The 19,299-nt window shown below is 32.7% G+C and overlaps 4 protein-coding genes across 4 annotated transcripts; 3 read left to right on the top strand and 1 right to left on the bottom strand.

Annotated features, from left to right (window-relative positions):
• Positions 1-9: 9 nt before the first annotated feature.
• LOC145743653 (ribose-phosphate pyrophosphokinase 2) lies at positions 10-1,531 on the bottom strand. Its single transcript, XM_082561671.1, has one exon. It carries the CDS (start codon positions 1,409-1,411, stop codon positions 455-457), a length of 957 nt encoding a protein of 318 aa, XP_082417797.1. The 5' UTR covers positions 1,412-1,531; the 3' UTR covers positions 10-454.
• A 10,400-nt stretch (positions 1,532-11,931) lies between these two features.
• LOC145743287 (transmembrane and ubiquitin-like domain-containing protein 1) lies at positions 11,932-14,548 on the top strand. Its single transcript, XM_082561210.1, has 5 exons — positions 11,932-12,132; positions 12,984-13,340; positions 13,417-13,528; positions 13,870-13,999; positions 14,223-14,548. The coding sequence occupies exons 1-5, from the start codon at positions 11,984-11,986 to the stop codon at positions 14,348-14,350; spliced, it is 876 nt and encodes a 291-aa protein (XP_082417336.1). The 5' UTR covers positions 11,932-11,983; the 3' UTR covers positions 14,351-14,548.
• Positions 14,549-15,327: 779 nt separating this feature from the next.
• Positions 15,328-17,032, top strand: LOC145742977 (ubiquitin carboxyl-terminal hydrolase 30-like). The gene has a single exon (XM_082560824.1). The coding sequence runs from the start codon at positions 15,391-15,393 to the stop codon at positions 16,945-16,947; it is 1,557 nt and encodes a 518-aa protein (XP_082416950.1). The 5' UTR covers positions 15,328-15,390; the 3' UTR covers positions 16,948-17,032.
• Positions 17,033-17,234: 202 nt separating this feature from the next.
• Positions 17,235-19,107, top strand: LOC145741798 (ribosome assembly protein METTL17, mitochondrial-like). Its single transcript, XM_082559450.1, has one exon. It carries the CDS (start codon positions 17,251-17,253, stop codon positions 18,742-18,744), a length of 1,494 nt encoding a protein of 497 aa, XP_082415576.1. The 5' UTR covers positions 17,235-17,250; the 3' UTR covers positions 18,745-19,107.
• The last annotated feature ends 192 nt before the right edge of the window (positions 19,108-19,299 follow it).

The raw sequence follows: 19,299 nt of genomic DNA, 5'->3' as shown, positions 1-19,299 counted from the left end.
AACAATCTGCAATCACAAAACAACAAAGGTAGGTCAAAAAATGAGGAAAATTTTGGCAGTTTGTGTTAAAAAATTTGGTGTTGTGCAGCAAGAAGTAATTGTTTAGTGTACAAAACATCATTGGTACAGAAATAAGGTTTTATTTAGGCACTAAAATATACTAAAAATTGCAATTTAAAAACTACTTGTGTATGTTTGATATTGTGGCAGTTATTTGAAGATCAGTGTTAACATAACCTTAGGTAAAAAGAAAACAACTAAAAAGAGTCATGATTATTCACACCGCAAACCACATTAAAAAGATGAGCACAAAGCTAAAACAGGATTAAGTATTAGAAACTTACAAAACCTTGACATTTGAAACAGAATTTTTTTTCGTGTATCAACAATCAAAAAACACTAGCCACAGGTATAAAAACATGCTACAAGTGGCTTAGCACAATTTTTTCCAACACTACAAAGGAACATTGCAAAACAAGTAAGACACTGATTCCCCATTGTGTGTCCTTCTTATTGCTTCAGCCAAAATTGGCGAGATGTCAATGGTTTTAATCCTGTTGGCTTGTCGCATATGCTCATCTTGTGGCGTTGTATTGGTAACAACGACTGCTTCAAATGAAGCATTATTTATACGAGACAGGGCAGGCCCACTAAAAATTCCATGTGTTAAAATAGCATACACTTTTGTTGCACCAGCGTTTATCAACTTCTCTGCAGCATGACAAATTGTGCCACATGTGTCTGCCATGTCATCAACCAGAATAGCAACACGCTCACGTACATCTCCAACAAGCACCATTCTGTCCACTTCGTTTGCCTTTTTTCTCTCTTTGTGAATTAAAGCAAACTCTACATTTAGTCGGTCAGCTATAGATGTCACTCTTTTTGCTCCACCAGCATCTGGTGAAACTATTACAGAGTTCTTCCATTCAACAATATTCTCCTTTATCCATTTAAGCACAGCTGGTTCAGCATACAAATTATCCACTGGTATGTCAAAAAATCCTTGAATTTGAGAAGCATGAAGATCCATTGTAATAATATGATCTGCACCTGCAATGGAAAGCATATTTGCAACAAGTTTGGCCGAAATGGGAGCTCTACTCTTATCCTTTTTATCTTGTCTCGCATAGGGAAATAAAGGAATTAATGCTGTAACACGCGAAGCGGATGCAATTTTGCAAGCATGTATCATAATAAGCATTTCCATTAAATTGTCGTTAATTGTCCCGCATCCGCTTTGCAGAATATACACATCTTCCCCTCTGACGCTTTCACCAATTTCGACACACGTTTCTTGATTGCTAAACTTTCGCGAAACAACTTTGCCGAGCGGGATTCCAAGGCGGTCAGCTATTTTTTGGGCTAAATCAACATGAGACGAGCCACTGAATATTTTAATATTTGGCATTTTGATTTTACTAACTTTATTCTTTATTTCCAGATTGATAACTTTTGACTAACCTTTAAAGTTACGACTTAATGCTTTTAAAAAAGCAATACGTGACCTTTTTTTTCAGAACTACAATAATATCACCACCACCTTTCTGCCAGAGAGCTGGCAGAGAGTAGCAGAGAATTTTGCTTGGGCGGATAATTATAAAAAATAATGATTCCAAATATTTTTTGATCGTACAATACAAAAAAGAACGGGGTAAAATAGCCCCTTTAAATAAAACAAAATAAAATCAAACCTAATGTATAATAAGTTAACAAGGTACTTAACAGTTTAAAATTAAAATAATATTAAACAAAACATTAAAAAACTGTTAAAAACAGGAGTAAACTTTTGTACTAAACTTAAATACGTGTTTTTACTGACGTCACAAATCGGGGGTTTTGACAACTTACCTATCATGTCGCTTCAATTCTTTTTTTATATTTGGTGGAGGACAACGTACCCAACGACAACAAACATTCAAAAAAGTGAACAAAATAATAGAAAGTGGTCAAATACAGGTGTAAACTTTGTATTTTCGTAATATACGCTATATAAGTGACGTCACAAATCGGGGATTTTGACAACTTACCTATCATGTCGCTCTAGTTTATTTTTGATATTTTGTAAAGAACAACGCACTTAATTACGACATATCTTCAAAAAAGTGAACAAAATATTAGAAAGTGGTCAAATACAGGTGTAAACTTTGTATTTTCGTAATATACGCTATATAAGTGACGTCACAAATTGGGGGTTTTGACAACTTACCTATCATGTCGCTCCAACTTATTTTTGATATTTTGTGGAGGACAACGTACCCAACTACGACATATATTCAAAAAAGTGAACAAAATATTAGAAAGTGGTCAAATGCAGGTGTAAACTTTGTATTTTCGTAATATACGCTATATACGTGACGTCACAAATCGGGGGTTTTGACAACTTACCTAGCATGTCGCTCTAATTCTTTTTTTATATTTGGTGGAGGACAACGTACCCAACCACGACATATCTTTAAAAAAGTGAACAAAATATTAGAAAGTGGTCAAATGCAGGTGTAAACTTTGTATTTTCGTAATATACGCTATATAAGTGACGTCACAAATCGGGGGTTTTGACAACTTACCTAGCATGTCGCTCTAATTTTTTTTTTATATTTGGTGGAGGACAACGTACCCAACCACAACATATCTTTAAAAAAGTGAACAAAATATTAGAAAGTGGTTAAATACAGGTGTAAACTTTGTATTTTCGTAATATACGCTATATAAGTGACGTCACAAATTGGGGGTTTTGACAACTTACCTATCATGTCGCTCCAATTTATTTTTGATATTTTGTGGAGGACAACGTACCCAACCACGACATATCTTCAAAAAAGTGAACAAAATATTAAAAAGTGGTCAAATACAGGTGTAAACTTTGTATTTTCGTAATATACGCTATATAAGTGACGTCACAAATCGGTAGTTTTGACAACTTACCTAGCATGTCGCTCCAATTCTTTTTTTATATTTTGTGGAGGACAACGTACCCAACCACGACATATCTTCAAAAAAGTGAACAAAATATTAGAAAGTGATCAAATACAGGTGTAAACTTTGTATTTTCGTAATATACGCTATATAAGTGACGTCACAAATCGGGGGTTTTGACAACTTACCTAGCATGTCGCTCCAATTCTTTTTTTATATTTTGTGGAGGACAACGTACCCAACCACGACATATCTTCAAAAAAGTGAACAAAATATTAGAAAGTGGTCAAATACAGGTGTAAACTTTGTATTTTCGTAATATACGCTATATAAGTGACGTCACAAATTGGGGGTTTTGACAACTTACCTATCATGTCGCTCCAATTTATTTTTGATATTTTGTAGAGGACAACGTACCCAACCACGACATATTTTTAAAAAAGTGAACAAAATATTAGAAAGTGGTCAAATGCAGGTGTAAACTTTGTATTTTCGTAATATACGCTATATAAGTGACGTCACAAATCGGGGGTTTTGACAACTTACCTAGCATGTCGCTCTAATTCTTTTTTTATATTTGGTGGAGGACAACGTACCCAACCACGACATATCTTCAAGAAAGTGAACAAAATATTAGAAAGTGGTCAAATACAGGTGTAAACTTTGTATTTTCGTAATATACGCTATATAAGTGCCGTCACAAATCGGGGGTTTTGACAACTTACCTAGCATGTCGCTCCAATTCTTTATTTATATTTTGTAGAGGACAACGTACCCAACCACGACATATCTTCAAAAAAGTGAACAAAATATTAGAAAGTGGTCAAATACAGGTGTAAACTTTGTATTTTCGTAATATACGCTATATAAGTGACGTCACAAATTGGGGGTTTTGACAACTTACCTATCATGTCGCTCCAATTTATTTTTGATATTTTGTAGAGGACAACGTACCCAACCACGACATATTTTTAAAAAAATGAACAAAATATTAGAAAGTGGTCAAATGCAGGTGTAAACTTTGTATTTTCGTAATATACGCTATATAAGTGACGTCACAAATCGGGGGTTTTGACAACTTACCTAGCATGTCGCTCTAATTCTTTTTTTATATTTGGTGGAGGACAACGTACCCAACCACGACATATCTTCAAGAAAGTGAACAAAATATTAGAAAGTGGTCAAATACAGGTGTAAACTTTGTATTTTCGTAATATACGCTATATAAGTGCCGTCACAAATCGGGGGTTTTGACAACTTACCTAGCATGTCGCTCCAATTCTTTATTTATATTTTGTAGAGGACAACGTACCCAACCACGACATATCTTCAAAAAAGTGAACAAAATATTAGAAAGTGGTCAAATACAGGTGTAAACTTTGTATTTTCGTAATATACGCTATATAAGTGACGTCACAAATTGGGGGTTTTGACAACTTACCTATCATGTCGCTCCAATTTATTTTTGATATTTTGTAGAGGACAACGTACCCAACCACGACATATTTCTAAAAAAGTGAACAAAATATTAGAAAGTGGTCAAATGCAGGTGTAAACTTTGTATTTTCGTAATATACGCTATATAAGTGACGCCACAAATCGGGGGTTTTGACAACTTACCTAGCATGTCGCTCTAAATCTTTTTTTATATTTGGTGGAGGACAACGTACCCAACCACGACATATCTTTAAAAAAGTGAACAAAATATTAGAAAGTGGTCAAATGCAGGTGTAAACTTTGTATTTTTGTAATATACGCTATATAAGTGACGTCACAAATCGGGGGTTTTGACAACTTACCTAGCATGTCGCTCTAATTCTTTTTTTATATTTGGTGGAGGACAACGTACCCAACCATGACATATCTTTAAAAAAGTGAACAAAATATTAAAAAGTGGTCAAATACAGGTGTAAACTTTGTATTTTCGTAATATACGCTATATAAGTGACGTCACAAATTGGGGGTTTTGACAACTTACCTATCATGTCGCTCCAATTTATTTTTGATATTTTGTGGAGAACAACGTACCCAACCACGACATATCTTTAAAAAAGTGAACAAAATATTAGAAAGTGGTCAAATACAGGTGTAAACTTTGTATTTTCGTAATATACGCTATATAAGTGACGTCACAAATTGGAGGTTTTGACAACTTACCTATCATGTCGCTCCAATTTATTTTTGATATTTTGTAAAGAACAACGCACTTAATTACGACATATATTCAAAAAAGTGAACAAAATATTAGAAAGTGGTCAAATACAGGTGTAAACTTTGTATTTTCGTAATATACGCTATATAAGTGACGTCACAAATCGGGGGTTTTGACAACTTACCTATTATGTCGCTCCAATTTATTTTTGAAATTTTGTGGAGGACAACGTACCCAGCCATGACATACCTTTAAAAAAGTGAACGAAATATTAGAAAGTGGTCAAATACAGGTGTAAACTTTGTATTTTCGTAATATACGCTATATAAGTGACGTCACAAATCGGGGGTTTTGACAACTTACCTAGCATGTCGCTCTAATTCTTTTTTTATATTTTGTGGGGGACAACGTACCCAACCACGACATATCTTCAAAAAAGTGAACAAAATATTAGAAAGTGGTCAAATACAGGTGTAAACTTTGTATTTTCGTAATATACGCTATATAAGTGACGTCACAAATCGGGGGTTTTGACAACTTACCTATCATGTCGCTCCAACTTATTTTTGATATTTTGTGGAGGACAACGTACCCAACCATGACATACCTTTAAAAAAGTGAACAAAATATTAGAAAGTGGTCAAATACAGGTGTAAACTTTGTATTTTCGTAATATACGCTATATAAGTGACGTCACAAATCGGGGGTTTTGACAACTTACCTAGCATGTCGCTCCAATCCTTTTTTTATATTTGGTGGAGGACAAAGTACCCAACCACGACATATCTTCAAAAAAGTGAACAAAATATTAGAAAGTGGTCAAATACAGGTGTAAACTTTGTATTTTCGTGATATACGCTATATAAGTGACGTCACAAATCGGAGGTTTTGACAACTTTCCTATCATGTCGCTCCAATTTTGATAATCACACTTGTTAAAAGTGTGCTGGACTGTTCTTTACAATCGGTTTTAACCAACAACCTTACGCTAAGTATGCTAAGTAAATAATTTATTTTTGGTATTTTGGAATGTGACTGTACCTTAACTATTTTAAATAGAATTAAATTAATCAAACACCCTTTAAAAATTGGGAAAATTATATTAGGATGACACTTTACAAAATTACAAATTTTTTTCCAAAATTGTGGAATAAACATTTTATGTTAATATATTTTGGAATGTCGTTGTTGGGTACGTTGTCCTCCACAAAATATCAAAAAAGAATTGGAGCGACATGCTAGGTAAGTTGTCAAAACCCCCAATTCGTGACGTCACTTATATAGCGTATATTACGAAAATACAAAGTTTACACCTGTATTTGACCACTTTCTAATATTTTGTTCACTTTTTTAAAGATATGTCGTGGTTGGGTACGTTGTCCTCCACCAAATATAAAAAAAGAATTGGAGCGACATGATAGGTAAGTTGTCAAAACCCCCGATTTGTGACGTCACTTATATAGCGTAAATTACGAAAATACAAAGTTTACACCTGCATTTGACCACTTTCTAATATTTTGTTCACTTTTTTGAAAATATGTTGTAGTTGGGTACGTTGTCCTCCACAAAATATCAAAAATAAATTGGAGCGACATGCTAGGTAAGTTGTCAAAACCCCCGATTTGTGACGTCACTTATATAGCGTATATTACGAAAATACAAAGTTTACACCTGCATTTGACCACTTTCTAATATTTTGTTCACTTTTTTGAAGATATGTTGTAGTTGGGTACGTTGTCCTCCACAAAATATCAAAAATAAATTGGAGCGACATGATAGGTAAGTTGTCAAAACCCCCAATATCTGACGTCACTTATATAGCGTATATTACGAAAATACAAAGTTTACACCTGTATTTGACCACTTTCTAATATTTTGTTCACTTTTTTGAAGATATGTCGTGGTTGGGTACGTTGTCCTCCACAAAATATCAAAAATAAATTGGAGCGACATGATAGGTAAGTTGTCAAAACCCCCAATTTGTGACGTCACTTATATAGCGTATATTACGAAAATACAAAGTTTACACCTGTATTTGACCACTTTCTAATATTTTGTTCACTTTTTTAAAGATATGTCGTGGTTGGGTACGTTGTCCTCCACCAAATATAAAAAAAGAATTGGAGCGACATGATAGGTAAGTTGTCAAAACCCCCGATTTGTGACGTCACTTATATAGCGTATATTACGAAAATACAAAGTTTACACCTGTATTTGACCACTTTCTAATATTTTGTTCACTTTTTTGAAGATAAGTTGTAGTTGGGTACGTTGTCCTCCACAAAATATCAAAAATAAATTGGAGCGACATGATAGGTAAGTTGTCAAAACCCCCAATTTGTGACGTCACGTATATAGCGTATATTACGAAAATACAAAGTTTACACCTGTATTTGACCACTTTTTAATATTTTGTTCACTTTTTTAAAGATATGTTGTGGTTGGGTACGTTGTCCTCCACCAAATATAAAAAAAGAATTGGAGCGACATGCTAGGTAAGTTGTCAAAACCCCCGATTTGTGACGTCACTTATATATTACGAAAATACAAAGTTTACACCTGTATTTGACCACTTTCTAATATTTTGTTCACTTTTTTGAAGATATGTCGTGGTTGGGTACGTTGTCCTCCACAAAATATCAAAAATAAATTGGAGCGACATGATAGGTAAGTTGTCAAAACCCCCAATTTGTGACGTCACTTATATAGCGTATATTACGAAAATACAAAGTTTACACCTGTATTTGACCACTTTCTAATATTTTGTTCACTTTTTTAAAGATATGTCGTGGTTGGGTACGTTGTCCTCCACCAAATATAAAAAAAGAATTAGAGCGACATGCTAGGTAAGTTGTCAAAACCCCCGATTTGTGACGTCACTTATATAGCGTATATTACGAAAATACAAATTTTACACCTGCATTTGACCACTTTCTAATATTTTGTTCACTTTTTTGAAAATAACTTGTAGTTGGGTACGTTGTCCTCCACAAAATATCAAAAATAAATTGGAGCGACATGATAGGTAAGTTGTCAAAACCCCCGATTTGTGACGTCACTTATATAGCGTATATTACGAAAATACAAAGTTTACACCTGTATTTGACCACTTTCTAATATTTTGTTCACTTTTTTAAAAATATGTCGTGGTTGGGTACGTTGTCCTCCACCAAATATAAAAAAAGAATTAGAGCGACATGCTAGGTAAGTTGTCAAAACCCCAGATTTGTGACGTCACTTATATAGCGTATATTACGAAAATACAAAGTTTACACCTGCATTTGACCACTTTCTAATATTTTGTTCACTTTTTTAAAGATATGTCGTGGTTGGGTACGTTGTCCTCCACCAAATATAAAAAAAGAATTGGAGTGACATGCTAGGTAAGTTGTCAAAACCCCCGATTTGTGACGTCACTTATATAGCGTATATTACGAAAATACAAAGTTTACACCTGTATTTGACCACTTTCTAATATTTTGTTCACTTTTTTGAAAATATGTCGTGGTTGGGTACGTTGTCCTTCACAAAATATCAAAAATAAATTGGAGCGACATTATAGGTAAGTTGTCAAAACCCCCGATTTGTAACGTCAGTAATAATACGTATTTTAGTTCAGTACAAAAGTTTACTCCTGCTTTTAACAATTTTTCAATGTTTTGTTTAATTTTATTTTAATTTTTAAGTGTTAAGATCCTTGCCAACTTATTATATATTAGGTTTGATTTGAATTTGTTCCCTTTAAAGGGGCTATTTTACTCCGTTATTTTTTGTATTGTACGATTATAAAATATTTGGAATCACTATTTTTTATAATTATCCGCCCAAGCAAAATTCTCTGCCAGCTTTCTGGCAGAAAGGTGGTGGTATAATATCGTCAGGTTACGATACTTATCTTACCACATGTGCACAGAAATGGTTATAAAATTGTGACTTAATATGTTCCATTGGTAATGTCAATTTTTTTCTAATCTAAATGTTTATTTTGGGCGATTTTCTGTAAAATTTTATTATGCATTTTTTATATAAAATATTGTAAAATAACTATCATAAAATGTGTCGTTTTTAACGTGCTGGGCTGTTGTAAATCACATGAACAAACAATCACTGTACAAAAACGACCCAAAAGCATTTTAAAATTTAAGGCAGTTATTTGTTTTTTCGGTTAGCAAATATATGGTCGTGTTTTTATTACAGTTTAAATTTAAATTTGATGCTAAAAAACCTGGTTTTGAAATCAAAAAGAGAATGAAAAAAGAACAAAGTTTTAAACAAATGAAAGGCTAAAGAAACTTAAATATTGTAGCCTATTAGAAAACAACAAAGTGGCCTCAATGCTACGCGAACAAAAAATATAAGAACTACAAAATGCTACATAAAAATACATTAAATACAAAATGCTAAATTTTTCTGTGTCTAAAATCTCTTCGCTTCTTACCACACGCCATAGTAGGGGTCAATAAATTACTTTTCATGGAACCCTTCTCATCGTTCTTTGGACAATAACTTTTTGTATGGGCATAATCTCCTGTAGCGCCGCAGGTTTCGCAAACATGTCTTAAAATATTAATTTTTGAATTGAGAGTTGGTTTAAGTACTTTCTATAGTGGCAAACAACTAATACAACAGTAAACTATAAAATAGTTATAATGTACCTTCGCATAATAGGGCATACATTTCTTCCCGAAGAATCTTTTAAAGTATGGCTAAGATAAACAGAAGAATGTTCACCATTGCTTTTGCAAAACCGACAAAAACTACCACTATGAGGTAAATTTGCAACGGACCTGTATGCTCTATAATCCTGGATTTATTCAAGGTTGATTAGTTAATAAGTTTACCGGCAGCGTGGTGTAGTGGTAAGAACTCCTGCTACACCACTATGTGGTCGTGGGTTCCCCCACTGATCTCATGCTGTAGAGCCCATGAGTAAGGCGATATAAACGATATGGAACTCCTGCTGAGTCAGCACTTAATCAGCAGCATAACTACCGGGCAATTATAGTCTCTATATTATCCTAAACTGGCACAGGCAACTAGAGACTGTGTCGGAGTAACTTATGTTACTCTATGTTTAAGTCGCGCATTCAACTTTTCCACATCGAGGATAAAGATCCATACAAAAAAATGTCGTTTAATATTAAATCTTTTTTTATTAAGATGCCAAGCATGCTTTTAAAATATCATAAAAAATTGTGTTTACAATTTTACTTAAATAAAGTATTACAACCAACTTTAAAAAAATTAAAAGGGCTACCGTTCTGTTCCAATATCGCGAATTAGAATACCCCGCTAAAGGTGGCAAAGGATACGCTTGTAGAGTCGGAAAAGACATTGCAGGTGTGATTTGACGTGTCCTACCACAATTTAACGTGCAAATATCAGGTAGCTTATGGAAAATACAATTGTATGAAATATACAACATCAAGTGTGTTTTTGTATATAAATAAACTTACCAAAAAGCGATGCTGGTGTTACTTCTAAAATTGTTATGAGCGACATGGTAATGTGATATGCCTCTGTTGGAATGTTGGACTTGAAACATTGAAGGTGGAAGAATAATCGGTCGGTTAAAACGTGGACGTAGAACATATTGTGGTAAACCAAAATGAACTGGAAAAACGTACGACGGGTTAGAAAAAGTTCCTGGATTGGATCGCGCAGAATTTATTTCTGGGCGGGGTATTTCCCTATTAGGACGAGGTTGCATTTTAATACTTTTAAGTTGTAGCACTGTTTATAACTACCATTTGTTAAAATAAATATGTTTTAAAAGCTTCAATCTACAAAGGAAAAACATAAAATAATAAAAATCCTAAAGTTTACACAAGAATCAAAACCCGACTTTTATAGGTAACCTTGTTTTAAAAATGAGAACTAATACAAATTCGCTCACTTCTTACAATAAATGCCCGTTGAAATATTATTTATATTTTAATAATAACTACAGATGTATAAAACTAAAACACATCAACCACGTGGAAAAGCTAGAACGATTTCAATCAAACTATGGTTCTCTTACATTGAAGCGCCAACGCTTTGATAATAAAAAACAATTAAGCGACTGTGACGAAATAATTAAAAACTAAAAACCGGATATAGATTTTATGTATTTCTATGTTTTTATTTTTGTGATTTTTTTTTTTTAAATTGTATTAAAATTAGCTGTAATGCTAGTTAGGAATAGTGTACTTATCTATTGGTGCTATAATTTTTGTGATTTTTTTTAAATTGGCCTGCCAAGCAAGGTAAAATAACACTGGTATCAATTCGTCACAACTAAGTTACCTACTCGATTTGTTTACAACTCGTTTAAATTATTAAGTATTATCGTGTTGTGAGAGAATTTCATCATGTTATACGGAGTTTTTATGGCGAGGCATATATTAAAAAAAATATTTTAATTTTTTTATGTAGACCCATTCAAAATGAATCAAATGTATTGAGTGTATTCCAAATAGGTAATGGTTGGGGTTATAGGGTAAATTATGTGACCCTTATTTATTTATTGCGACATTCATCAATTTAACGGTTTAAATCATTCGATATATTTTCAATCCAGTATAATTTATGTAGGTACTTTACGCCGAACCTACTTACGGACGAATCTCGTGGCCCCCCTTTACTTATAGTAAGCACATCGCAGTAAGGTAGTGGTACTAAAATGTCAAATCTCTTTAATTGCATCAAAGCTGCGGTGCCTAGTCAGCTAGTTAACAAAAAAGAGTTTATGTAATAAGTTGTTTTAAGTTTCCTGCCTGTTAACAATTAGCAGAATAGTGTGATAATCAGGATTTTCATTAATTAACATTTTAAGACCATTCAGCATTTTTTTTTCATTTTTAATATACATTTTAAAGACAGTACATAGAGAACCAACATAGGAAATATTTTATTTGTTTATACTTGTAAATTATGACGGAATCAAATTTGATAGAAGGTGTTGGAGATGAAGTTACAATTGTTTTGGGTGGTTTATTTGTTATAATTACTGTGGTTATTGCCTGGTTATCCACTAGAGTTGTTGAAACACCATTTGTTACTACTATACCTAATTCTGAAAAGTAAGTTTTATTTTGTATTTAACTTAGGCAAAACACACAGATTAAAAATAAATTGTTGTAAATTTTATTTTTTCCTGTATATTTCTATTTTTTACAATATATTGAATAAGTTTCCAAAAAACCTAAATATAAGTTTTCATGGTTCCATGTCAATTCAACCCGAGGACAACTCAACACCGGACAACTCAACACCAGACAACCGAACACCGGACAACTCAACACTGGACAACTCAACCCGTGGAAAACTCAAACCGTGGACAACTCAACCCGTGGACAACTCAACCCGTGGACAACCCAACCCGTGGATAAATCAACCCGAGGACAACCCAACATCGGACAACTTGATCCGCGGATAAATCAACGCCGAAACAGCTTGTGACCAAGTAGACACATAACTTTTGAATGTTTTGCACGTTGGTTAGCAGTTTTACAATTCAAAACAAGATATAGCATTACTTTGCGCGGGGCCAAAAAAAAACAGATTTAAATGAACTAATAAAATGCTGTATGAGTTGTCTCGGGTTGAGTTGTCCTCGGGTTGAGTTGTCCATGGGTTGGGTCGTCCGGTGTTGAGTTGTCCGCGGGTTGGGTTGTCCATGGGTTGGGTCGTCCACTGGTTGAGTTGTCCACGGGTTGAGTTGTCCACGGGTTGAGTTGTCCACGGGTTGAGTTGTCCGGTGTTGAGTTGTCCGATGTTGAGTTGTCCGGAGTTGGGTTGTCCGGTGTTGAGTTGTCAACGGGTTGAATTGACCAGCCACCATTTTCATGCTCTACATGAAAGTTAATAAATTTGATTCTATTAGTACAGGGCTCATTTAAATTACTAAATGTAAATGTTCAATATTTTCCAGTTTATTTACTGCATCGACAGAGAATAATACTGAAAGTACACCCCAAGCTTCACCTGCAGAGTCTCCTAGCACATCTGAAACACCATCATCTAATGAATTTGAACAACCATTTTCACCACAAACACTAATTAATGAAGCAGAATCATTTGAAAATATAAACATCCCAAATGTTGAAGGGATTTCTGACGAAAACATACCTAGTACTTCAAGTTCTCAAGAAACAAATCTAAGACAACGAAAAAGTGTTGAAAACTCAAATATTGAGAGTGGTCACTTTTTAATTCGTTTAAAATTCTTAGATGAAAGAATAAAAACAATTCAAGTAAAATCCCTGGATACTATTGGAGAATTTAGAAGGTAGTTTGCATTATGTTTTATTCTGTTTGATTATACAGTGTTATATTTTAGAATTAACATATTTATATTTTTATAGGAAACATTTTCCAGCTGCTACAGCACACCGGTATAGAATTATTTACCGGGGACAAGTTTTTCGAGATGATAGTGCTACTTTAGCTGATTGTGGAATAAAACCGCCTGCTAAGGTAACATAAACATAGTTTGGTAGATAAATTAAATGTTATTTATTTAGCATGATTTTGGTAGATTGGAAATGATTTAACCCTTTTTTCAACCATTGCACAGATGTTGTTGTTAAGTGATTAGACTTAACTTTTTGACATGAGATCATGGAAAATACTAAATCTACAGTTCATTTAATAAAAAATTATAATTAGTATTACTCAAAACTGCCATTGTCAACTAGAGACTGGGTCAGGGTAAAAAATATTAGCCAATGTTACATCCTAAAGTCAACTTTTCCGCATGAAGGACAAAGGTATGGGAAAAAAGACATATGACTTCTAGTACAAGTTTTTTTTTCTAGAGCCAAGAAAATGATGACATTCCAGTTATTCATTGTTTCTTATCAGCTGAAACAGCCAATACAGATAATGCAAATCATATTATTAACACAGATGATCTTAATGTCGGACACTTTCTTCGACCAATTTTTGGTAAAAACTTTTTTAAATAGTGAATGCAAATCTCATTTTATAATACATTAAGTTAGGTAGATTATTTATGTTATATTGCATTTGTAATAATACATTTTATGGTTGAACATCTGATAATATTTTAAATCAATAAAAATAAAAGGTTATATTTTTCCTAATAATTACAATGTATACTTTTCTGGATGTAATCAAATATTTTAATTTATTTTTAATTTTTTTTTAGGTGTTATAATTTCAATTCTTTGGTATCTTTCAATTTATCACACTTCCCTTTTTACGATACCTTCTTTGTTTTGTGTGGTTGGTCTAACATGTTTTTATCTGGTTATTCTGGTTAATCAGTTTTTATAACCATATTATGTAAAAATAAATGCTGTTAAAAAAAATAAAGAAATCTAATGTAAAAAATCCCTTATTTTTAATATTGACCTATTATTACTAAATGACATATTAAATTAATTGTTTTTGTCAAATTATTATTAGCATTTTATTTCATTTATTTAACCATATTATAAAACTTGCACACCATTGTAGCAATGTTAAAAAATAGTTCCAATAGTTTTATTTAATTTAGTTGATAAATTTTGTTTTTGCTTGCAATTTGTTTTAACGTTGTTGCTTTATGTAAATTACTAAAATCCATGCTTTTTTTCTTTCAAAATAAAAAAGTTATGCAAACACATATATAGTTAAATTGGCATTGGCAGCGACATTAACTAGTTAAAAATCAAAACACTGAACTTTATTTTTAAAATAAACGTGTTCCTAATTAAAGTGCAAAAAAATGTCGAATAAATGGCAAATGATGGTAAAAGAAGGCACGTTTGCCTATTGTTGATGACAAGTATCCTACAATAGCTGCTAACTTGAGCAGTTGAGCAACTAAAGCGTGTAAAAGCAGACTTGTTAAGAACTGTTAGATTGCGTGTGTCTGATTTGTTTTATGCTAGACCGTAAAAACACATATATACCTTTTTACGATACTTGCCATAAATGGTTAGATTTATTTGGTGTATACAAGGACAAGGTTAACTATAATGTCTATGTGTGTCCAGTCTGCCAGTGTGTAAATGTCTTATAACTGACAACCGTCTGACCGTATAGTCTGATGGTCTATCAAATATAAGCTGACAAGAGTGTGCTATTGTTAACCTTGCAGAATTAGCATTGACTTAGGCAAAAAGGAATAACAGGAAAATTCTCAAATCAAAATATGTTGCATGTTTTAATAAATCTACACATTTAGAACATACGACACTGCAAATAAAAAAAACTAATAAACAATACTTTAACAATTTTTTTTTTGTATTTTCAGCAATGAACAGATGAAACACTGAAACAGTAATCAAATTGCTTAAATATCTGATAACTAAATTGTTTTTGAACCTAAAATGAATAAATATTCCAAAATTGCATTGTTTACTTCACTGGCAATAACAGTTGCATCTTTTATTGGGTGGCAAGTATTTTCGTTATTTAAAGCCGAAGATATTAGGAATACAAAGACAAAAAAGAGAAAGAAAAAACGAAAAGCATTTCCTGGTTTGGTCAATTGTGGAAATACATGTTTCATGAATGTGATTTTGCAATCTTTGGCGGGCCAACCTTCCTTTATAAAATTTATAAATAAAACTAAATGCAAGGGCAAAAATATGCTTTCCGACACGTTAAAAGAAATCATGAATGTTCTACATAATGGAACAGATGATTTGACCTACGATCCAACTTATTTGTTGGCTGATTTGTCTGCAAGAGGTTGGAGAATCTCATATGATGAACATGATGCTCATGAATTTTTTCACGTGATTGTCACAACACTTGATGAGGAAACAAAACATCAAAATCGAAAAAGAATGCTTTGCACTCTATCCGAGTTGGAAAAAATTACAAACAATTATAGCCAAAACGATTTTAAAGCAATTTTTCAATGCAACAAAAAATTGGATAAAATTCGTAGGAATACTTCAATTCCTGAGAGTTGGGGGGATGTTACTCAAAGTCGGATGTTTCATGGAACCCTATCATTAAGGTTGCGTTGTTGTAGTTGCTTGCAACAAAATCCTGTCACTTACGAAAGCTTTGACAGCTTAAGTATGCCAATAAGCACAACTTGGCGAAGTGCAATAACTTTAAAAGATTGTTTAAAGTCTTTTTTTGCTAAAGAAACTGTGCATGAAGTTCATTGTATTAATTGTTCTCATTTAATTAATGGGTCGACTCGGAACTTTTTTAGTCCTGATGCTAATCAGAATGTAAAACCACAGGCCCAATCAACTCCTAAGCAAGATGGTTATTCTTCTGAAACCTTGACCACAAACATGATTTTATCAAAAATACAATCTCCCAAAAAAGATACTGGTGGGAGAAATTTTGATAAAATAATTAAAATGACGAAATCGTCTTTCTATAAGGAATCCCACATTGCAAAAATGCCACAATGTTTGTGTATACATTTGCAAAGGTTGGTGTGGTGTGGTGGAATGCCAATGAAGCAAAATCATTTTGTTGAATTCCCAGAAATATTAGACTTAAGTCCATTTACGTTTACTTATCCACAAAAAATTTTTCCCAATGGGAATATTCCAAACCAAAAAACAAAACCCAAGAATGAGGAAAAAATTTCTAGAACTTTAAGTCAAAGTGATCTGTTGAATAAAATGGAAAATAAAACCATTGAGCCAACTCTTAAGGGTGGTTTAAAGGGGGGTCTTTCTCATTTTGTACCGAAATTGACACGTCCATCTTTATACCAACTGACGTCAGTTGTCATTCATCTGGGGGATTGGAACTTTAATGGGCACTTTGTTTCTTACAGACGGACCACAACCATTGAAGATGGTCAACCGTCACACAAATGGTTTTTTACTTCAGATACTTACGTCAGACAAGCAAGTTTGCAAGAAGTTTTATTGTCACCAGCCTATCTGCTTTTTTATGAAAAACTTTAAATTTATAAAATTTTACTTTTGTTTATTTTTTTTATAAAGTTATTCTTTTTTATGACAAAGAGTTATTTTTTTTGTTGCAGTGAAGTTGAACCTTTTTTAAATATTAAAATAAAATAACTGTATGAAATTATTTATTTATTTAAAATTATTGTATTTATTGACTTTACATTTAATTATTATTGTACTTCAATAATGTAAAATCTACTTATTTGCAGACACACCTAATATAAAACTGTGTTTATTGTTATGCTAACTATGACAATTTTTGTTTTTTAAAGGTGTTAGGATTGGTACATATAAATCATGTTAAAAGGTTTTAATTTTAGATTATTTTTGGCAATATATTCTCGAAGCCCAAGAAATGCTTCCACTAGTTTAGTTTTAAACCAAGAGACATTACATACCACAGTAAATCAAACAGAAGACTTAGAAAATCTTTCACAACTCGATAAAACTATTAAAAACAGCGATGCTAGCAACGAAAATGTAACTCCTTGGGTAAAATGGTGGGAGGGGGATAATAATCAACATCCAGGAAAATGTAATATGCCTGTGATTGAAATTCCAGAAGAATTTAGCAAATCAGCACGCCTTTACTTGGAAGCTTTTGATGTAAATACAATTTCAACAATCGGCAATAACCTTGACACTTTTTTATTTTCAAGAAGACTGTGTAAAGATCGAAACAAGGAAGTTTTGCCTATTTTTAGCAATAAAATACCAATGAAATATCAGCTACAAGAATTTGAAAATGTGGTGAACTTATCCAAAGAGGGTTTTCAACTTGCACATAATGAGTTAAAAGTCAGAAGAAAAAAAGAAAACGCAGTGTCTTATAGATGGAAACAAGTTGTATATGACAAATTTAATGCAGCTGCCTACTTGGTTGCTAGGTCACCCGGATGTTATGCATCTACTCTCCGGGTTTTAAATGAAATAAAAAAAAATGTCCCAGAGTTTAACCCCAAATCAATTCTTGACTTTGGTTCTGGAACAGGTACTACAATATGGGCCGCAAACAAACTATGGCAAAATAGTTTAAAGGAGTATGTCTGTATTGATTCTTCAACAGAAATGAACCGATTGTCTTTTTTTCTTTATTCTGGGGGAGATTATGATAAACATTTACCTGGCGTTTTTATAAGACAATACCTTCCGATATCATTGCGATCTGAGTTTGATTTGGTTGTTTCTGCATATTCTTTAAGTGAAATGCCCACACAAAAGGATAGACTTGCATTACTTAAAACGCTATGGGGAAAAACTAAACGATATTTAGTTATGATTGAACGAGGTAACTTCTATGGTTATTATGGAATAATGGAGGCAAGAAACTTATTAACTAAAGGCCTTGAGGGTGGAAATATTAAAAAAACAACAAAATGGAAACAATTTAATAATGATGCCGAAATTTTTGCACCTTGTCCACACGAGGGGGTTTGTCCTATGTGGGAAACCCCAAAATCATGTACTATGACTCAAAAATATTTCACTCCAATTTATGTCAAAAAATTTAAGAAAAAGCATGTTGAAAAGGAGTCCTTTTCTTACATTGTATTAGAAAAGGTCAACAAAACTGAAATACTAAAACCGCAGATAAATAATTGGCCTAGAGTGATTGACAACCCATCTAAAAATCCACAAACAAAATGTATAACTTGCCACCTATGTACACCAGGTGGAACTATTGAGCATTTACCAATATCAAAACGGCGGCATGGAAATAAACTTGTTATGGTTGCAAAAAAATGCCAAAAAGGCGATTTAATTCCGATTCAAGAACCTAATGATGCTTAAAACCATCTTAATTAACTTTTGTGTTCTAAATTTTTTTTATTTAAAGAACCAAGGCTATTGTTAAGGTTTTAAATATTCATTTTTTCTTTATCATTTAAAAATTCTGTCATTAGTTTGTTCTGAGAAATACAACCTAGCATATGAATGCCCTAAAGCCCCACTTAACTTCATTACACCTAAGCAATATTCCTTCCAAGTTTTGAAATTACAGAATTCTCAGAAAATGTTTTTTTCCCCTGAAAATGCTTGTTTGTTTTTCTAAGGATACAATTTTAATTTTTTTTAGAAAGAGGGATAACACTTTTTTTTTAATTTATATTTTATTTTAAGATTCTATAGAATGTTTTAGGATTTTTATATTATGGGTGGTAAAGATGTTCAGGTCAGTAGCCTACCAAGTATTTAAATTTAAATTTTTTAATAACATAGATTTTAAAAATTTAATTTTGATTGGGTCAAGTTATATTTTTTCGTATTCATCTTTTTAGTTTGGTAGCCTAATCATTTTTAAATGTTTTTTTATTTTAGATAAAAATTTATTTTTTTGCAAAAAGT

The sequence above is a fragment of the Corella eumyota genome, chromosome 2 (assembly GCF_963082875.1).
Source record: "Corella eumyota chromosome 2, kaCorEumy4.1, whole genome shotgun sequence".
Taxonomy (NCBI): domain Eukaryota; kingdom Metazoa; phylum Chordata; class Ascidiacea; order Phlebobranchia; family Corellidae; genus Corella; species Corella eumyota.
Note: the sequence above shows the minus strand (reverse complement) of the source record. Positions and strands in the feature narration are given on the sequence as shown.

Bases quoted from the DNA above. Each gene is read 5' to 3' on its own strand.
- LOC145743653 (XM_082561671.1), bottom strand. From the start codon at position 1,411: ATGCCAAATATTAAAATATTCAGTGGCTCGTCTCATGTTGATTTAGCC.
- LOC145743287 (XM_082561210.1), top strand. From the start codon at position 11,984: ATGACGGAATCAAATTTGATAGAAGGTGTTGGAGATGAAGTTACAATT. The intron at 12,133-12,983 runs GTAAGTTTTATT...AATATTTTCCAG, and splicing joins ACTATACCTAATTCTGAAAA to TTTATTTACTGCATCGACAG. The intron at 14,000-14,222 runs GTAAAAACTTTT...ATTTTTTTTTAG, and splicing joins CTTTCTTCGACCAATTTTTG to GTGTTATAATTTCAATTCTT.
- LOC145742977 (XM_082560824.1), top strand. From the start codon at position 15,391: ATGAATAAATATTCCAAAATTGCATTGTTTACTTCACTGGCAATAACA.
- LOC145741798 (XM_082559450.1), top strand. From the start codon at position 17,251: ATGTTAAAAGGTTTTAATTTTAGATTATTTTTGGCAATATATTCTCGA.